The sequence below is a fragment of the Colletotrichum scovillei genome, assembly GCF_011075155.1.
Source record: "Colletotrichum scovillei strain TJNH1 chromosome Unknown Contig00001, whole genome shotgun sequence".
Taxonomy (NCBI): domain Eukaryota; kingdom Fungi; phylum Ascomycota; class Sordariomycetes; order Glomerellales; family Glomerellaceae; genus Colletotrichum; species Colletotrichum scovillei.
This window is the reverse complement of record NW_023336259.1, coordinates 4,384,304-4,403,766: the sequence shown is the minus strand read 5'-3', so window position 1 is coordinate 4,403,766 and position 19,463 is coordinate 4,384,304. Positions and strand designations below refer to the sequence as shown.

Genomic DNA, 19,463 nt, shown 5'->3' with positions numbered 1-19,463 from the left:
GCCGCGGCCTTCATTGGTCCGACCGGATCATCCCCTTCACCGATCCGCCGAAATGGGCCACGGGTTTTCCCGGACGGTCGGGTCCCGTGCTTCCCTCGTGGAGTCGTGGCTCGCCTGCTGCAGACCCGGTTGTCTCGCAAAAGAAGCGAAAGAGCTCGGTTCAAGTTTTGCTGCTGGCCTTCCCCTACTGCGAGTTTGACCCTTCTTTCGGAAAGTGACGTGAATTTGCATTGCAGCCACAGCTATCTTCTCTTTTTCCCTTCCCCCACGATAGCTGCCATCTGCCATCCTCTCTCACCAACGAGATCCTCCTCCGAATCCCAATACTTTTCTCTTCTTAATTGGCGCTGCGGTTCTTTCCAAGCTGCGCTGTTACACGTCTTTTAACACACACACATACACACACATCGCCCAAGATGCAGTCCCTGAGACAGATGCGGCCGGCAGGCAAGCTCCTGAACCAAGCCGCGAAGCGTGCATACAGCGCCTCGGCAGCTGGCCCTTACACCAAGACCATCGACAACCTGCGCATCAACTCCGAGACCAAGGTGCTTTTCCAGGGCTTCACTGGCAAGCAGGGAACGTAAGTGGTGTTATCTTCCTCCGACGCCCGAAGGGCCGACTACCTCAGTAGCACATGTTTTCCCACCCCTGTTTAGGTGTTTTGGGGAGAGGCATATCTGGCGATATTTACTTTGTCCGCGCCTGCGCAGATTGATAGGCATGAAAGAAAATCAGTCCAGCTAACAACGATTTGCGACGCAGCTTCCACGCGCAACAGGCCATCGACTACGGTACGCGATAATAACTCCGAAGCAATTGCGCGACCCATATCTCACTTTCGCGCATCGCAAAACCTTACTTTGGAAACACTCCGAGGCTGATATCAATGGACATGTACAGGCACCAAGGTCGTCGGTGGAACGAACCCCAAGAAGGCTGGCCAGGAGCACCTCGGTCTCCCCGTCTTCGGCAACGTCAGCGAGGCCGTCAAGGAGACTGGCGCCGATGCCACTGCCATCTTCGTCCCGTACGTTGATTCTACAATACGAAAATTCTTGGGAGAGTAGGACGTTGACCTAGAATTCAAACAGCCCCCCTCTGGCCGCCGCCGGTATTGAGGAGGCCATTGCCGCCGAGATCCCCCTCGTCGTCTGCATTACTGAGGGTATCCCCCAGCATGGTATGCTCCCCTTTGCCCACTCCAAGTTCCTCTAAAGCTTCAAAGCTCTGAAGTGAAGCTTTAGAGTGGCTTGAACCTTTAAGCAACCACGCAGTTCGAATACTCACCATCCCCCAGACATGGTCCGCATCACCAACATGCTGAAGACGCAATCCAAGACTCGCCTCGTCGGCCCCAACTGCCCCGGCATCATCGCCCCCGGCCAGTGCAAGATCGGTATCATGCCCGGCTTCATCCACAAGCGCGGCCGCATCGGTATCGTCTCCCGTTCCGGTACCCTCACTTACGAGGCCGTCAACCAGACCACCCAGGCCGGCCTCGGCCAGTCCCTCGTCGTCGGTATCGGCGGTGACCCCTTCAGCGGTACCAACTTCATCGACTGCCTCAACGTCTTCCTCAAGGACGAGGAGACGGACGGCATCATCATGATTGGCGAGATTGGTGGTTCCGCCGAGGAGGACGCCGCTGACTTCCTCCGCGCCAACAACACCGTCAACGGCGGCAAGCCCGTTGTCTCCTTCATCGCCGGTATCTCCGCGCCTCCCGGCCGCCGCATGGGTCACGCCGGTGCCATCGTCTCTGGCGGCAAGGGCGGTGCCGACTCCAAGATCTCCGCGCTCAAGTCCGCCGGTGTCATTGTCGAGCCCTCCCCCGCCGGCCTCGGCAAGGCCCTCTACGACGAGTTCGTCCGCCGCGACCTCTTGTAAAAAATTTCAACCAGAACCACATCATATCTTCCAGACGTTGAAGGGGAAAGCTTCAGCTGTGTATGTAACATGTTAAAGAAGAGAATCTTGTGTTAAGAGCGTAGTCAACCGGGATAGCTCCCTCGTGTCGTTGCGGAGGATAACGGACGGCGCTGCTCCCTTTTGCATCGTGCGGGTTGCGCTGAGTGCGTGTGCGTGTGTGTGTGTTTGAACATGTTGCCCCAAATAACTTGATATAGACTGGAGGTTGGGCAAGGAACAATAGGGCAAGCATATGAAGGAAAGTGGAAGAAATGGGAAAGTTTGAACAAGTTCCTCAAGCCTTCACGAAGTGAGAAACATTGCGGGCCCTCTCTCCCATCTCTCTCCATCTCCTGTTTTTGTATCTCCAATTCCCCAAGCTTATAAACATTTTTTTTTACCGCGAGATATATGCAATGCTACCCGCTATCTCGTTCCTCTGACCTCATTCGTTGCGCTTCGCGCCATCTCGGCATGTAGGGCCCTTGCCGTCGTACGACTCCCCATACAACATACAACCCCCGAGTAAAATCAACAAGGGTGCCGTCCCCGAACCCCGAGGGGAAAGCGGCTTCGGCCCAGAAAAACTGGGGACCAGTATCCGGAGGAAAGGATGCAGCTTTCATGTTGGATGATGTGGATTTTGAGTCGCCAACCTACTACTAAAGAGGCCGATGCGACCTTGGTATGCGAACAAGCATACATAAGCTAGGGCTACCTGTGTATCTTACAGAAAACACTCTTTGCTAGAAAGCTGCTGAAGAGCAGTGATGGAAGAAGAGTAGAACAAACCAGAAAACGTCCCGCGTGCCCAAAACGCCAAAAGTCCGCGATGCGGAACTGCCAGAGCCAAACGCTCAGGCAGACAAATACTCCGTGCCCCGGTCAAACCAACCGTCCTTATTCCCGCCTGGATAACAGACATGCGACAGGTTGCTGTCAAAGCAAAATGGTCCATACGAGCGCGCAAGCAGTGAGGACTCGAAGGCGGCATTCTGAGCTTTTCAAGCCAGAAATGCTCCGAGTTCCCTCTACCGCAACGTCAACGAACCACTCGCCCCGAAAGCCAGAATTCCACTAATGCCCAACTCTAGATGTAGACCAACTCCATACTCGATGCAATGCTGCCCGTCGTCTCATGATTTGCCGTGTTCGTGACTTTGTACTCATTTCGCCCTCGGATCGACGAGGTCATGGCCGGCTAACCTTCGACCTCGACCGACCGTTCCGTCGAGCGATCTGTTGCCGGGTAGTCGAATCATTGCTCGCCGAGGAGGTGGGCGGTGATGTCGCCAAGGTACGCCTCCTCCAGCTCATAGTCCATGCCACCATTGCGGTCGATCCCAATAAAGGTAAAGGCCTCAACGACAGCATCGAGCTCGAATCCCATGCCGACAAAGCGGTCAATAAGATCCTTATTGTAGCCGGCATACCTAAAAACCCGTCAGCCTTGTCTCTTTATGCATGTTTCCTGTGCTGTAGACTCGTCCACGTACAGCCGACTCTTGGAAACGTACCTGTTTGCGTCATCTTCCTTTACTTCGGAAGCAACCTGCTTGTACTTTGTTGTGTCAAAATCCTTTGACGGTGCACCAGCGTGCTTGACGGCCCACTCGTGTGCCTTTTTCGCAAACCCCTCGGGGTTCTCCAGCATCATCTTGGCCACCTCTGCGTCTTGGGGATCCTTGGGATTCGGGAACTCGAGCAGCATGCGGAGGGAAAGCAGCGCCGTCTTTATCGTCTGCACTGGAGACCAGCCACTGCCGAGCGTGTCGAGACAGATGGCTCCCTATTCCAGTCAGCATCCCTGGTGCTAGTGGTCTTGAAGGGCATGTATGTTGTGGGAGACGGCGGAACTACCACAATAAGGCGATGGGAGAAATACTCACGGTTTGACTGCTGACATTGGGATGCCAGATCTTGGTGATGAACTTGATGGTGGGAGACTTGAAGGGGTAGCTGTCGGGAATCTTAATGTCGACTTCGTACAAGCCGCCGGCGTATGGTGTATCGGGAGGTGCGGGAAAGGAGCCCTTCAGATGCAGCAAGTTGGTCTCGTCGAGCGGCTGAGCAAATACTCCAGAGTTGTCCCTGTCATTGCGAATGTCACCCAACTCCTTGAGGATGCGTCGCTCCTTGGGGCTGGACATGTTGCAGATGCGTTGCGGATTCGTAAGGGTTGTCGATGGGTATTCCTTCGCCGTAAGGTAGGCGATGCTGAAGACTCGAGAGACGTGTTGCTTGTAGAGTATGTAACGTAGTAAATTTTGAGCTATGTGGTTCGAGTTGGTGATGTGTCGTTACTTGGTATTTCTCGGGAAGAAAGCGAGGCAAGGTTGTGTTGGCGTTGGTGGTGGTGGTGATGCTGGCAAAAGACCGTTCGGTGTCGGAACCCAACTTCCAGTCGCAGCTTGCCTCGTCTGAGAGGAGAAGGAGAGCCGGTGGACGTGCCCCTCCCCCCCTTCAGCGACAGATGATGCTGGAATGGTCCGTGCAAGCCCACTACCGCACCTTAGCGCTCTGGGATTGTCAGGGCCGTCAGCCTCCAGGAAGCTGTGTGGCCCGCTGGAGCTGAGGTGCGGGAGAAGGCGGGGTTGGGAACAGTGCAAGAGCACAAGACGTATCTCGAAGCTTAGGTAAGGCAACGTAAGCAGCACCGGACCTGTCACTTTTACCGTCTGGTTACACCAACAATTCTCAATCAATATTTCTCGAGTTCTGAGTGCCCAAGGTAGCCAAAGCAGATGAACAGCTTGCTGCATACAAAGAAATCATGTCTATCATGGAGAACCGTACATATAGAGAAGTAGGGACTGATGCTGACCTTGACGACCCAACCAGACGCCATGGCCCTCGGTGTCACCGGGGCTTCACTTACACAGATGTGACAGACAGCCATCAGCCAAACTCTGTGTCAGGGAGCTGGGCTTTGGCTCAACTTTGCTAGCGAGCAGGCCCTAGGTTTTCTAAAGAGTCGAAACAATCTTATAAGAATTAGTGGCAATCAGTCAGTGTTTCCTAACCAGTCTTTGGTCAGCCTTTTTAATCATGCTTTTATACAGTTGACTATTCGAGCACTCAGTTCAACCTTCTAGCAACAAAAGCAAAGCATGAGGACCAGGCTTAAACTTCAGTCATATGATTTTTCTTCCAATCCATAACTGGTATCATTTCGTCAGGGTAGCAGGCAAAGATGGCGTGGAAGCCAGCAGCATATTTACAAATGCTAGGAAGGCGTCCGTTACTCATATATTTGACTGGTCGCCTCCTAAGGTTTTACAAGCTATCCTCGACATGCAGCAAATCATACCAGCTAGGACCGGCTCTGTACAGAATACCACTGTTGATAGATGCCAGCGAGCTCCCCTCGTAGCTTCGTCAAAGGAGCTATTAGATCATTATGAAGCTGGGCTTTACTTGGTGTAAGATGAACGAGAAAGCGAGGCCAAGGCTACTTAGAATCCGAGGAACAAGCCCGTGGAACAAGCCGGCCATTATCATCTCCTCTCAGAAGGGGTTCTTTATCACCGAATTACGGCATGAAAATCTAGGTAAGACAAGGTCTGTAGTCTTGCTCTTTTTCTTTTATTTCTTGGCGGCTTCAACAGAAGGGTGGAGGAGACCATCGAGCCCGTCTGGTCGGGGAGACTGACTCAGCAGCGTCGCTTAGATAATCGTTCCTCACCGACACGTGACCTTCTTCCCGCCCTTTCCTCATCCGGCCCAAGTGAGCCAGGGAAGCTGAGCGTCGCGTTTCCTGCCGCCTGCAGTGGCTCCCGGTGTTGCTACGCACTGATTACCTACGCAAGCAGCAGCAGCCTTGCCTTCCATTGCTCCCCTGCGCTTCCATCTCCATCTCCGGAACCTACCTACACCCATCATCATCACAAGCTCATTGACGACACCACGACACCTCCCCGAATCAGAGGATCGCCCGTTTTCCTTCTCATCAACACAGAAAAGCCGTCTGCACACTCCCGCTGAGCTCTTGGAGCTCCCCGTGGCACAAGATGGTGAGCATCACTGTCCGAAACGTGGCAGCCACAATCTAACAGCTTCGTAGGGTCAAAACCAGTCAGGAATGGGTGGTGGAGGCGATGGAAAGGACGAGAAGGATAAGAAGGTATGTCACTGAATCTGCCATCGTAAAACCAAAGGCCCCATACTGACTGACCGGCAATGCAGAAGGAGAAGCCCAAGTACGAGCCTCCCCCACGCCCTACCACCAGAGTCGGTCGCAAGAAGAGAAAGGCGGCCGGCACCAGCGCCGCTGCGAAGCTTCCCGCCGTCTTCCCCACCAGTCGATGCAAACTCCGCCTACTACGAATGCAGCGAATCCACGATCACTTGATTCTGGAAGAGGAATACGTCGAGAACCAAGAGCGCCTTCGCAAGGCCAAGGCCGTCAAGGAGGGTGCTGCCGTTGGCCCCGAGGGTGATGTCGACCGCATGGCAGACGAGCGCGGTCGTGTCGACGATATGCGTGGCAGCCCCATGGGCGTCGGCACGCTGGAGGAGATGATTGACGATGACCATGCGATTGTCAGTAGCACGACTGGTCCCGAGTACTATGTTAGCATCATGAGCTTCGTCGACAAGGACTTGCTGGAACCTGGCGCCAGTGTCCTTCTCCATCACAAGAGCGTCAGCATTGTCGGTGTTCTGACCGACGATGCTGATCCCCTGGTCAGTGTGATGAAGCTGGACAAGGCTCCGACGGAGTCATACGCCGACATTGGTGGTTTGGAGCAGCAGATCCAGGAAGTCAGAGAGTCAGTCGAGCTTCCTCTGCTGCATCCGGAGCTGTACGAGGAGATGGGTATCAAGCCGCCGAAAGGTGTCATCCTTTACGGTGCTCCCGGTACCGGAAAGACGCTGCTCGCCAAGGCTGTTGCCAACCAGACGTCTGCCACTTTCCTGCGTATAGTGGGAAGTGAACTTATTCAGAAGTACCTCGGTGACGGTCCCCGTCTCGTCCGCCAGTTGTTCCAGGTACGTTTGTCTCGGGTTGTTTTGGCCAATGCGATTGATCACTGACAAGTTTAGGTTGCTGGCGAGAATGCGCCCTCGATTGTCTTCATTGATGAAATCGACGCTATCGGCACGAAGCGTTACGACTCGACGTCTGGTGGTGAGCGTGAAGTCCAGAGAACCATGCTGGAACTTCTCAACCAGCTTGACGGTTTCGACGACCGCGGTGACGTCAAGGTCATCATGGCCACCAACAAGATCGAGACTCTCGACCCCGCCCTGATCCGTCCCGGACGTATCGACAGAAAGATTCTCTTTGAGAACCCCGATCAGAACACCAAGCGCAAGATCTTTACGCTTCACACGTCCAAGATGTCGCTCAACGACGACGTCGACCTTGAGGAGTTCATCTCGCAAAAGGACGACCTTTCTGGTGCCGACATCAAGGCCATTTGCTCAGAGGCTGGTCTCTTGGCTCTCCGTGAACGCCGTATGCGCGTCCAGATGGCAGACTTCCGGTCGGCCAGAGAGAGAGTCCTTCGCACCAAGCAGGAGAGTGAGCCTGAGGGCTTGTACTTGTAGTTTGTATGACGAGGGTACGGGACTAAGGCTAGACGGGACTACGATAGAGATAATGGCAAGGCATGCCTTGACGTTACTTGACGTTGACTTGGCATTGATTAACGACATGACATGGATTGAAAATGATGCAGCGTGAAGTGATGACCGGTGATTATAAAGTGCTTAATCTCCTTACCCAACAACGACTCCTCAACTCCCAGACGAACTGCAAGTTATAAGCATCGAACTACGACCCTAAATTCGACCTAGATGAAATGCCATCTGCCGATATCAAGCGAGTTGGTCGAACGGAGGCCCTTAGTAAAGCACCCATATCACTCCGCATACCAACGGAAGGGTGCCAGGGTCTCAACGGCGAAATTGACCGCCGGCTCACAGAGTGGCAATCTGAAATTCAGCGAAAGGGCGATGTCCAGACGAACTTTCTCCATGTCACTCGAAACCCAAGGTGTGATTGTGCAGCTTGACAGCCTCGGCCAGGCTCTTTCTTGCATTGAGTGAAGTGAGGTCTAGACTTCACAGCCTCTACTCCGAAGGGACAGCATCCCTGACATGTGCGGCTGGCGAGTGTCAAGGAAGTTCCTGGCCAGCGAGGCGAAGTACCGGAAGTATATTCTGATACGATTTTCCGCTGAACTTGGGGTTATGGAGGGGAAAGTTGTACATGGGAATTTTAAAATACGAATTTGTTGTGTCTTGATATCGTGCTAGCTATAGGAAATCATTTTGACAGTCTAATATCACGCGCCATAATCCGTAATCCCAAATGCAAAAGAAATGATACTCATTCTAACATGGATCATTCAAGCCAAGGCAAATCTGTCAATGATATCCGTCGCAAATACAAATCGTGCTGAGGCGAAAACTGCAAATCACAACTTAGTATCCCGCCCGCCTAAGCCTCTCCTTTTCATCTAAAACAGGCTCCTCGTCAACATCCTTGGGGGTATTCGTGATCCCCTCCTCTCCACCACCATAAGTGTTCAAATTCAACTGCGATGCAACAGAAGGCGTATACGCCGGTGCAGGCACATCATCCTCCATCGGCGGCGGCGGCGTAGCATCCCCCGGCGGCCCCATCATCGCCACCTCCCTCGCAATAGCAGGATCCATCGAGTACCGCCCCTCCAGCGCCATCAGCGTCTGCCAAAGCGGCATCGACCCCTCGGGCCACTCGGCCTGCGTCTGGAGAATCTTCTTGGCCGAGATGCGGCGGTCCGCGTAGGCCACGCCGTTGCAGTCTTGTCTCGCGAGGATGATTGTCCCGTCGATCTGCACGCCCGCCCAGAGGCCGCGGGACTTCATGTAGCTGTACATTGGCCTCGCCGTCTTGGATACCGCGGCTTCCACTGCGCCGCCTGTGCCGACGGGCCCGATTGCCACGGAGGCTTCTGTGCCGAGAGACACACGTGGGTGAGTAAAGGCTGCGACTTGGGCTGCGGTGTTGAGGACGAGGACGCAGTCGTATATATCGAGGCCGAACATGAAGCCCGCTCCGAGGGTGGACACGACGAACGACGAAGGGGGGGACCACGTCCCATCCGGTCTGCGCGCGACGACGATGCCGGACCCGGCGGCGAGGGAGCCCATGTACGCGCCCGCGCGGAGGGTGTTGAAGATGGCGAGGCCGGCGCAGTGGGCGAGGACTTGGTGGGGGATGGTGACCATGGAGCGGCGGGTGATGCCGAGCGGGTGGAGGGGGCCCTGGGCCTTGGGGGGTTCGGGGCCGAGGTCCGTGAAGGCGTGGAGGATGCGTGCTGCTTTTGCGCACTCGCGGGGCATGGTTTGCGGGAACCAGCCTTCTGCGCCGACGAGGTTTGCGGCTTTGTTGAAGGGGATGCCGGCTGTTGTTGTTATCTTGTGGAGGTTTGCGCCGAAGCCTTTGTTGGGGGGTTTTATGGCCGGAGGAGCAGGCCTTTCGGTGGCCGTGGTGCTGTTGGTGCGGGTTCGGTGGAGGGAGGAGAGGGTGCGGGTTAGGGAGAGGCGGCGGGAGGTTGTTGAGCGGGCTGAGGAGGTGGAGGATGGGGTTAAGTGGAGGGAATGGGTGTCTGCTTCGGCTTCGTGGGTTTGGGAGGGTGCCTGGGAGGGCTTGGGTTCTGCGGTGAGGGTCATGGTGTTGTTGAGTGGTGGTGATGTTGAAGTTGTGGTGGTGTAAGTCGATGTTGGGATATCGTGATATCGGGTGTGCTGGATATTGTTCTGCAAGCTCTGAACTACTACAGGTATTTGCTTGTCTGTTGTGTTTGATAGAGAGAATAGGAAACAGTCTCAACTTGAACGGTGCTCATAAGCATGATATATACATTCTTCGTCTCAACAACACACCTTACTGAAGGCGTGAGCAAGAGAGAGGTGTCATCAAGGATCGCCCCTCCAGCCGGACCAACAACCTCCAGGCCGGAAGCCGGGATGACGCTGCACTCGCGCGTAGCTTCCAGCTCTCGTCAAGTCTGCCCGTGAGAATAGCGTGGTAGATGCAAAGGGGAGGGGCCGAGAAAGAGGTCTCGCCTCGCGAGGATGGGTTCCAAGACGGCGAGAGGTGAGACGGTGGCCGGGAATGGTGGATGAGAAGAAAAGAGAATGAGACCGACGGGCCAATGGGAGTTTGTCCGTTGGAAGAGGAGGTGGTGAGTGCTTGGTGATGGTTCATGCTTCTTGGCGTCTGGGCGTCCGGCTGGGCGAGAGATGTCTACAGGCAAGAAGTGTAGGTTGGTTGTGGCCGGGATAGGGATTCACTCGGAGGCGGAGGGACTTGGGTACGGAGTGAAGGGAGGACAAGACGGATGGGATGCGTAAGTAGAGAACATAGATGGCTGGAGATCGGCATTGTGAAGGGCAGTGTAAGGACGCGGGGTCATCAATCATCCCATGTCCAAGACTACTTCCTATACTTACCCAGAGAGAAGGAAAGCTTGGGTTTGTGTTATTCGTTTCATGTGACTGGTTCTACCAGTCCAGCCCCTCAGAGCTCTTAGAGATGGACTCGAGATGGGATGGAATGTTGTGCCTTACTCCAGCTCACCCCATCTCGGCAGAAAGAGAACGAAAAGACAGTGGAGGCGCAGCAAGAGTGAGACGGAGAGTTTGGCAGCATCTAGTGGTGTGTAACTGTCAGATACGCGCAAGTGTCCTCGCGGTCTTGGGAAACTGCTTGATAATTAGGTCTCAGTAGGAAGCTTGGCCAAGAGAGCCAAGATGATCTTATTCTACGTTGGTCGAGTTTCCGGGAATGGCAAGACGAGAAGTGCGCGGTTCGGTGGAACTTTCAAGTCCTCGCGGCGATTTGAGGTGGCCGAAGTTAACGGCGGGAGGCCGAAACGCGGCGGAAGAGCGAGGTGGGGCGCGGGGGCTGTGGGGGGGCGCGGGATGGCGCACAGGCTGCACGCTACCTCCGCTATGCTACCTACCTAAAGCCCTAATCAACCACTTTCTCCATCAAACAGTCTCTATGGCTCAGTCGGTAGAGCGTTGGTCTCATATCAAATACATATGACTCTAGATCATCTAGGGGTTATCCAAAGGTCGCAAGTTCGAGCCTTGCTAGGGACATCCACTTTTGCTTTTGGTTCTCTTTCGCTTGGATTTCAAGTTGCTACTCAATTGAACTCATATTTGGCACTTTTTTGCGTTGTTGCTGCGCCGCGGTGGCATCCCATCCCGTTCTTGATAACTCGGCACTAACATAATAGCCAACCAAGATTCAGCCGCGTAGGTCCTCAACATGAATGGCATAATTCGATACTACATATTGAGTTGATGGATGTAAATTGATGGGCCGAGCCCGATATCTCAATTGGCGTCACAGGTATTCCGTACTGCCAGATGATATTTCCGTTGACACAGTTTTTGAAGGTTCACACGGTTGATATATGTTTCCTCATTTGCCCAACCCTCTTTTAATGGCGACATGCCGATCTAAGTTGCCCATGCCTTCAGGCTCCCTTTATACTTCCCTCTGTACAATGCCACCATATGGATGGATTTTTGGCCGCCTCGAGCGTTGCGCGTTGCATCGCTCAATGACTGTGAATGGCCCACTGTATGAATTCACCAGTCCTTTCCTGCGTGATGCCGTACATGCCGCTGGTACTCTGACCGGATCGACCTCTCAGTCCGAACCAGGCCATGTTATCTCACGTGTAGGCAGGCCGTCACATCACTCCTGCCGGAAAACAGCTAGGTCAGAGCCGAAGCTCGGCGTGTGCCTATGCTATCCCGGCGAGCGAAGCGTATACCTGCTCAACTTGAGCCGTCGTGAAGAAGTTGGATCGCCAGAATCTCTCGCTGTGTCCTCGAGCGTTGCCTTGAAGATACGATCTTGGAGAAGAGCCGCTCGGGAGCCGCGCTCTCGTTCGACGCCTCGTCTGGACCATTCCAGTAGACTGGGCTGTTTCCCATAGAAGTCTAATCTGAATCAAATCCTCGAGCGCGTCATGCTGGTGGCTCACCCAGCCTGAAAAGGTCCAGCTTGAAGTTGGCAGCAGTCGGAGGCTGCGTCCTCGGGACGCTCTCAATCGGAACCGGCTTGAACGGCTCAACCTGCCGAATATCAACACCCTCTCGAATACACCTCAGAGGCCACTGGATCCACTCCCTCCATGGTTCCTGAATAGCTTGATCCAAAGCTGAGGCGACGTTGTTGCCCCAGCCGACGAGGTACCACATATTGCGCTCAAAGGCGTGCACCAGCGCCGCGTAGTGCATGAGGATGACGAGGGCCATGGGGTGATTCTGGATCATCAGCTCGAGGAAGGGCTGGGGGAGAGAGACGGCCCAGCGCCAGACGAGACCGGACCTATGCTGCGGGGCGGAGACTGCAGCAAAGGTGATTTTCAGGCCCTCGAGGGCGGATTGGCAGGTCGTTGTATCGTCTGAAGGGGCCATGCTTCGCGTAAGAGTAAGAAGATCGTCGATTTTCGAGGCAAAGTTGCCTCCGACGGCGGGCTCGACACCGCCTTGGTAGAGCCAGCGGGCTAATGGGCCGTTGGAGATGTATCGATGGGCAAAGGGGAGGGTGAGAATGCTCTTGATGCCTGCAATGGGTCAGCATGGGCAGAGACGTAAAGTGGGTGAAGCACCGACCTTGTAGCAGGATGAAGGACTGGGCAACGTCCTTGGATGTGATGGGCCCGTGGGGGTTCGCGATGGAGTAGGTGTTGAGCAGAAAGATGCATATTGCGTGGAGTACGTATGCGTCTGCGTTGTTCTCGCCAATCTCGCTCAGTCCTGGCGAGAATTGGCTCAGGGCGATGTTCTGATGGCGTGCTGATAAGTTGGCATACTCGTCCCTTTTCTCGGGATTGATGTGCGCTCTGTGAATAGCTGATACGGCGAGGATGCCATGGAGAAGGAAGTCCTGAAAGGCTTAGTGGGAGTATAAAGATGGATATAGGGGAACACTTACGTTGGCGAAGGCAATTTGAGGAACGGTTGTAGTCCACAAATGCACAAAGTCTGGATTCTCAGAAAGAGTATGAGCTGTGTTGGAGGTAAAGTGATGGACGAGTTGCATGTCGGTGAGCCAGTCAGCTTGTGAGATACTCTGAGAGTCTCCCGAGTCTCCATGACTTGAGCCATTGGCCGGGCTAGAGTAGTTGTCATGACCGTTTTGGTTGAGGGCATCTACTTCAGCCGTAAACTCTGATAGCAGCCCCTGAATGGCGGCGACCTTGTCTTTTAATGAAGACAGTTGAGGCGATGGTCTCTCGCGGCGGCTGACTGGGCGACTGGTCGTCGAGGCGTCCCCGATACTACCTGGTGTCGCCGTACTCGCTGCATCTTGAGTCGGTTTTGGCGACTCGGTCACAGCAGGAAGCTGAGGTGCGAATGGCGTCAGGACAAGACTGCACTTGACGTCGTGCCGTACACAATTGCGACATGGCCGGCTCTCATCACACTGGACGTTTGTTAGTTACCGATTTAAGTCACCATGAACCTCACCAATCTCCAGTCTCCATAAGGGGATGGCTTGGCGTGGCTTGCTGCAGAGAACGGGGTCCTGAATACAGGGAACTGAACTGACCTTGACACGCCGTTTCTTGCACTGCTGACACCCATTCCTCGACTTCTTGTGACCTATGCGTGTTCCGCGGATCGCGGTGCCCATCTTTGGCCGTTCGGCGCCGTTCTCCAGAGCCGTGACTTCGTCCTTGAGCGAGGTGGTGGACCCTTTCCTTTCCGGCGCGCCGTTCATGGCATTTGACTCGGTCTCCATACGGATGGAGTACGAGTACGGAGTCTTCGTACACCTTTCAGAATGACGAGCACCACCGGGGAGTTACCGTTTAACTGGTAAGTTCGAAGAGTTTGATCCTTTCTTCCTCTCTTCCTCCTATGTTCCCGGGGACTGTAATGAGATGTCTCAAAGGCTGTTTTGACGCTTGGACAAAAGAGATGCAGTCCGAAGATGGACTATTGTCTGATCCCCAAGCTCGGTGGCGCCGCTCTTCATACTGCCGGGCTGCAGGACGCAACTAAACCAACGCCAACTGCCAGCCCAGTTCCAAGTGTGAAAGAGTCGCGCGGCCCGGGGCCCTACACGCTGCGGCTAATGAACCGGGACCCATGCACTCGCAGATGCATATGGAGCATGCGCAACACGGTCTGTAGGATCTGATCTGGAGTGCGTCGATGACGAATATAACAGATGCAATCAAGATAACGCGAGGGCAGTGTTTAAAATAGAAGAATGATGGATTTGACAGCCTGACAGATTTTTTTTGACAGATTAAAACCTTGTAGATGTCACAGATGGAAAAGGTCGCGAGAGTCGAGGCTGTCGAGCAGGGACTTGGGGACCGGCAACCTTCCCGAGTTGCTCCTGGCTCCTGCTCTCCTGGAAATTGGAACTGCTGGCAGGTGGTCCTCTGGCTGGGCAGTTCCCCCGCCGTTCCGCACCGGCCGAAACAGCACGTGACCGTAACTTTCGAAACGGTACTTGTAAAGAACGGACGGAGAGAAAGGTCCTTCCGTTTCGTGCAGATCTGCGCACGGATACTTTCTCCATGGGTGGCCCAAGCTCCTTCTTCGGCGAGGGCAGTGAGAACGTACCTTACCGAAAAGCTTCATCCATCAGGGTACATGTGGCTGATGCTGCGATGTGTGGCTTGCGCACTATGCTCTTTCCTCTGCGGGGCAGCACGAGCTTGGAGCAGGTAAGGTAGGTACTTTCCCAGGGACCAGCTGAACGCAGGCACGCAGTGCTAAATTACGACTTGCATGACGCGCCCCGGCGGAACGCGATTTGCCGTCCTTTCCTGAAGGTGGTGAGGTCAACCAGCAGCAGTCTGTACCTTCTTCACCTTTCCTCCTCTGTCAAAGAGAGGAGACGTCAGAAGTGTCAATGTCAGCATCAGCTGCAAATTCAATTGTCCATCGCTGGCTGTAGCTCCTTAGCTTCTTGCGTCCAGTTCAGCTACCGTCACTCATCCGTCACCGGGCCTGCCGCTTGCCGTTCCTGAGCTATCTCACTTGTACCAAGTATTCCGTCGCATAATCGTCGCTGCGCTGCGCCAGTGTCTCTCCCGTGTCTCCCTGCGAGCGCCCACCCCAATCATTCGACCGACCCCTCTCGAATTGCAGCCTCCCGTCCATCCCTGGGAAGCTAAGAAGAGGCGTCAAACTGCAGATTGAAGAAAAAGGAGACTACCCCGACGAACCTCCTACAAAGTCCCGATCGACTATCGCTCCATCAGCAACATCCCTGACGCCCATCTACAATCAACGAACGTCATCCGTCCACCATAATATATCCCTAGAGCAATTGCGCACCATGGCATCGCACAGCGACTACAACGACATCAAGGCCTCGGCCAAGGAGAACGCCGCTGGCGTCTATGCCTACAGCCAGCGACAGATCAATCGGGTCGTCAGCTCCGACACCAGACAAAGAGCGTACGGCAATGCCTACAGCTTTGCCCAGGAGCAGCCATTCCTCTTCGTATGTTATACTCCAATGACACTTGTCTCTCTAATGTCGGACATCTTTGCTAACGAATCAATTACAGGCCTTCATCCTCTGCCAGTTCATCTTCTCCTTCCTCCCAATCCTCGTCTTCGTGTCCTTCTCCGCCTCGACAATCGCCTTCGCTCTCGGTGCCGCTGTCGTCTTCTCCCTCTTCTGGATCGGCATCGCCCTCCTCGTCCTCGTCCCGATCCTTTTCTTTACCTGCTCCATTGGTGTCCTCGTGTGGATCTGGGCTGCCGGCAGCTTCGTCGTCGCGAAGCGGTTATATGAAATGTCGCCGATCCGGGCCAGGGGTGATCTCGAGGTAGATGCTCCCAACGGGAAGACGTATGCAGTCACCAAGCGCGAGGACGGCATCCATACACACGCCCACAACTAAACTAGGGCAATTTTGTAAACCATATATGTACTAGGTATCATCATACTGTGATGAGTAACGGCCGCTTTGGCGTTGGGAAAGGTATGGATATCAGGAATGGGTCTGGGAAAATGGGGTCTTTCAAAACGGATGGGCACACTTCCCATAGGATTGCTATTCAATATTTACACTTCTTCGCTCATCGAAGCAGTACATCGTGGCCACCTAATATTCGCCGGTGCCTGTTCTCAGCTGTAATGGCATATTGTGACTGTGCTCACTACAGTTCGGCATATGCTGTGACCCCAAAGCTGAAAAGTATGTCGCAATATTTCCCCAACCATCCCCCAGAACTCGGTCTGTGCATAAACCTTCAAGACAAAGTGAAGACAGAGCTACCAACGACCACATTCGAACACATTCTAATTCCAAAATAGCAACCTGCACTCCAGCCCATATTACCGTAGATCAAAAATGCAAAACGTAACATTGGTGCCAACACTGTGGATCGAACACAGGATCCCCGCATTACAAGTGCGATGCCTTACCACTTGGCCATGCTGGCGAATTGGATGTTTTCCAATGTCAAAAATGCCAATATGTATCTATTCTCTTTTTCCGTTCAGCAATAGTAACGGTAACAGTTGCATATCCGTCCACTCTCGAAGCATCTACCCTCACACTTGTATGCGTTCCCCCCTCCGCATCTCGTATGCAGAATACGAAGAACAAACATAATGATCACCCGCTTGAGTTCCCATCACGACTTCCAGGTTCATGCGAGAAAGGCGGTAGAATCCGTGGGCCCGGACGTGAGTGGTTGGGTTGGTTAATGCAGGAGAAGGCTTCGCCAACGCAGGCTGCCGTATTGCCTAAGATCTATTGGCTTTGCACCCGCCGAGGCAGGCTTGACCTAGATCTCACATGATTCAGAGGAGGAGCAGGATGGGTTGAATGGCTGCCTCAATTTGCCAACCTCCGTTCATCTCATTCTTGTTCTCAACAATCACCTCCATCAGTTCAACAAGTCTGCGGGAAATCGCTGCCACTGCCATCAATATGAGCCGCTGGCATGCGGACTGGTGCACGTCACCTATTATCCAAGTCGGCGACGATCAAATCCCTCGATGCGAGAAATGTCAAACCTCAGCTCACGCTCGACTCAAGACGGCGAACCAGCCAAATCTTGTGCTTGAAGCACTAAACGACGAAGAAGAATACGGGAGTCTCAACCTCAGCTGGCCGCCTACAGTCACATTCACCTCTGGGGAAAGCGCAACACGTCCACCAGCCGATAAGAGCAAGGACGATCAAGGGGCTCAGCCGGCTCCATGCCACTCCTCTGATTCGGCCGTCGTAGGTCATGGTACTGTCACTGCGCTTTCATCAGATGAATTCCGCCTAGCTGTTCTCCATGCGGTCGGGGACAAAGGCAAATCGTATCCCATACATGTGGACTTGGAGTCATACAAGGATACGCACTTCCCTGACTATGATGCCGTGTCATACACATGGGGCGATGAGAATGGCAACTCCGAACGGTAGATAGGCACCAGTCATGTCTCAATGGAGCTTAACATTCACTAACTCTTGAATATAGTTGTCACCCAATCTACACTGACGATCACTGGGACATCATCTTTCAAACCAAAAATTGCTGCGACATGTTGAGATACTTACGCTCATCCCGAGGTATGAAGTTGATTTGGATCGACGCAATCTGTATCGACCAGAACAATACGGACGAGAGGTCTTCACAAGTGGCCAAAATGGGCCAGATATACTCGAGATGCTCGCAAGTATGGGCTTGGATGGGCGATGATTTGGTATCAAATGATCTGCAAGGTTTGCCGGAGCGACGATGGCTTCACGAGCTTGGAACAACGTCAGGTTGTAGTGTGACGTTCTCACAGAGCCGCCCTATCCAGAATATTCGGGTACTATTGCAGAGAAGATACTTTCGCCGGGTTTGGATCATACAAGAATTGGTGCTCGCCCCGCGCGTTCTCATTCCAATTGGGAACGTGATCTTCACAGCGGATCATACCACGGCTCGCAAGCTCACAAAGTCGGAAAACGACTCGACGAACAAGAGCAAGATATCTTGGAAGAAAACAGAAGCCCCTTGGTTGGAGCACATTGCTCAAGGACGTATTGACGGCTTGAGTCTCTGGGATATGGTTGCACTGACCTCAAAGTCGCATGCTTCAGACTTTCGGGACAAGCTATACGGCATTCTCGGTCTCCTGTCCTTTGGAAGTAACAACAACTTGCTGCAGCCCAATTACGCTATCTCAGCCCGCCAGATGGTTATTGGGTTTGTTGCGCACTGCATCATCAACGAGGGAAAACCTCAGCTCTTGTTAGCGGCCCAAGGCTATTCTGCGCAGAAGGACCCATCCTGGCTTCTTGCCTGGGAGACGCAACAGTCTTGGGAACAGTCATTCGTGGAGCTGCCTGATATGGCGTATAATGATGAACTCAAACGAGACAATACTAATCCTAAACATACAAAAGGAATGTCTAAGCATTCTGATGCTCACAAGGCTTCAAAGCATGATTATTTTCGAAGCAGAGGAATTGTGTTCATAAGCAAAAGCCGGAATGCAGAGACTCCGCTTGAAACGCGATTAGATGAACTGAGGAGACGCCCGCGCTATACTATAAGAGACTTTTGCCTGATACGTCCTTGGGATCGGGACTTCACTGTCGACACAGACACTGGAGCCATCTCGCTGTGGTTGACAAGACTAGCATCTATCAGCTCGACCCCCACGGAGGCCCTAAAAGAGGTCTTTGACGACCTGCCTCTGTACAGAATTCACTTTGGCCAAGGCCAGTCGTTCTTGGCTGGGAGCCAGCACCCACTCGATAGGTTGTTGGAATATGATGACGAGATTTTCGCCCTGGATCCTCAGTTGGGTCTCAACAGTTCCAAGCTCAAACACCTTGTTTACATGGTTCTCAGAAAAAGGGGCGACAGAAGGCACAGATTAGTAACGGGTATCTTGTACTTGTGTTTGTGCCCTACACGATCGCAGCTCTTTGTAAACAACCGATATCTCACGGAGATCCAAGGAAACTTTTATGTAGCCCGGGAAAAACTATATGTTCAAGCCAAGTTGGATAAATCGGTGTACGAAGTTGATGAGAGATCGAGGTGGGCACTGAATGAGAACATCTACGTTTTCCCGCTGGTTTTCCCCGGCAACAAAGATACAACCGTGGGCCACATCTTGCCAATCCTGACCGGTCATGAAGGTTTTGGACGGTTGCAAGAGAACAAGGATTGTGCTGCGCGTAGACAAAGAGTTATAGGAGACTACCTTGAGTTTGAGTTTGAGATTGATTTTGCATTTCGGCCAGGTGTCACGAAACAAGGTGAATGCATGGCGGAGAATGCATGGCGTGCCTTCCATTCATCGATGGCGTGGGAATGGCGCAAAGCCGGGGAGCAAAATAGGCTGCTTTGGCGGAGACTTCCTCAGTTGCAATATGGAAGCAACGAAACTCATGAGGATCTAGGACTTCCGGGTGGGATGATGCGAATTCACCTAAGGTGCCGACTGGAAGCGGTTGCGAAAGTCATTACTGACAAGGCTCAGTCATTGGGCATTACGGCGCTCTGGGAGACTCGAATGTTAGGGGACACTCCTGAGGCCTTTGAGAAGAACA

The 19,463-nt window shown here is 53.5% G+C and overlaps 7 protein-coding genes across 7 annotated transcripts; 4 read left to right on the top strand and 3 right to left on the bottom strand.

Moving 5' to 3' along the window:
- The first annotated feature begins 145 nt into the window (after positions 1-145).
- Positions 146-2,337, top strand: HER10_EVM0006196 (succinate-CoA ligase). Its single transcript, XM_035475788.1, has 5 exons — positions 146-583; positions 766-794; positions 904-1,030; positions 1,095-1,183; positions 1,301-2,337. Exons 1-5 carry the CDS (start codon positions 417-419, stop codon positions 1,888-1,890), a joined length of 1,002 nt encoding a protein of 333 aa, XP_035338423.1. The 5' UTR covers positions 146-416; the 3' UTR covers positions 1,891-2,337.
- Positions 2,338-2,679: 342 nt separating this feature from the next.
- Positions 2,680-4,335, bottom strand: HER10_EVM0004114 (ubiquitin-conjugating enzyme). Its single transcript, XM_035473767.1, has 3 exons — positions 3,801-4,335; positions 3,429-3,700; positions 2,680-3,344 (listed from the first exon to the last, which is right to left on the bottom strand). The coding sequence occupies exons 1-3, from the start codon at positions 4,059-4,061 to the stop codon at positions 3,170-3,172; spliced, it is 708 nt and encodes a 235-aa protein (XP_035338242.1). The 5' UTR covers positions 4,062-4,335; the 3' UTR covers positions 2,680-3,169.
- A 1,345-nt stretch (positions 4,336-5,680) lies between these two features.
- Positions 5,681-7,868, top strand: HER10_EVM0011210 (26S proteasome subunit P45 family protein). The gene is made up of 4 exons (XM_035480647.1): positions 5,681-5,924; positions 5,975-6,034; positions 6,097-6,903; positions 6,958-7,868. The coding sequence occupies exons 1-4, from the start codon at positions 5,922-5,924 to the stop codon at positions 7,462-7,464; spliced, it is 1,377 nt and encodes a 458-aa protein (XP_035338896.1). The 5' UTR covers positions 5,681-5,921; the 3' UTR covers positions 7,465-7,868.
- Positions 7,869-8,343: 475 nt separating this feature from the next.
- HER10_EVM0011976 (uncharacterized protein) lies at positions 8,344-8,769 on the bottom strand (the record flags this gene model as incomplete). The annotated part of the gene is made up of 1 exon (XM_035481382.1): positions 8,344-8,769. One exon carries the CDS (start codon positions 8,767-8,769, stop codon positions 8,344-8,346), a length of 426 nt encoding a protein of 141 aa, XP_035338964.1.
- A 2,450-nt stretch (positions 8,770-11,219) lies between these two features.
- HER10_EVM0007787 (uncharacterized protein) lies at positions 11,220-13,876 on the bottom strand. Its single transcript, XM_035477332.1, has 4 exons — positions 13,487-13,876; positions 12,869-13,360; positions 12,547-12,820; positions 11,220-12,497 (listed from the first exon to the last, which is right to left on the bottom strand). Exons 1-4 carry the CDS (start codon positions 13,676-13,678, stop codon positions 11,896-11,898), a joined length of 1,560 nt encoding a protein of 519 aa, XP_035338595.1. The 5' UTR covers positions 13,679-13,876; the 3' UTR covers positions 11,220-11,895.
- Positions 13,877-14,745: 869 nt separating this feature from the next.
- HER10_EVM0002913 (uncharacterized protein) lies at positions 14,746-16,012 on the top strand. The gene is made up of 2 exons (XM_035472605.1): positions 14,746-15,403; positions 15,471-16,012. Exons 1-2 carry the CDS (start codon positions 15,236-15,238, stop codon positions 15,807-15,809), a joined length of 507 nt encoding a protein of 168 aa, XP_035338128.1. The 5' UTR covers positions 14,746-15,235; the 3' UTR covers positions 15,810-16,012.
- Positions 16,013-16,847: 835 nt separating this feature from the next.
- HER10_EVM0002441 (uncharacterized protein) lies at positions 16,848-19,313 on the top strand (the record flags this gene model as incomplete). The annotated part of the gene is made up of 4 exons (XM_035472152.1): positions 16,848-17,329; positions 17,389-18,235; positions 19,076-19,149; positions 19,187-19,313. The coding sequence occupies 4 exons, from the start codon at positions 16,848-16,850 to the stop codon at positions 19,311-19,313; spliced, it is 1,530 nt and encodes a 509-aa protein (XP_035338086.1).
- Between the last annotated feature and the right edge of the window lie 150 nt (positions 19,314-19,463).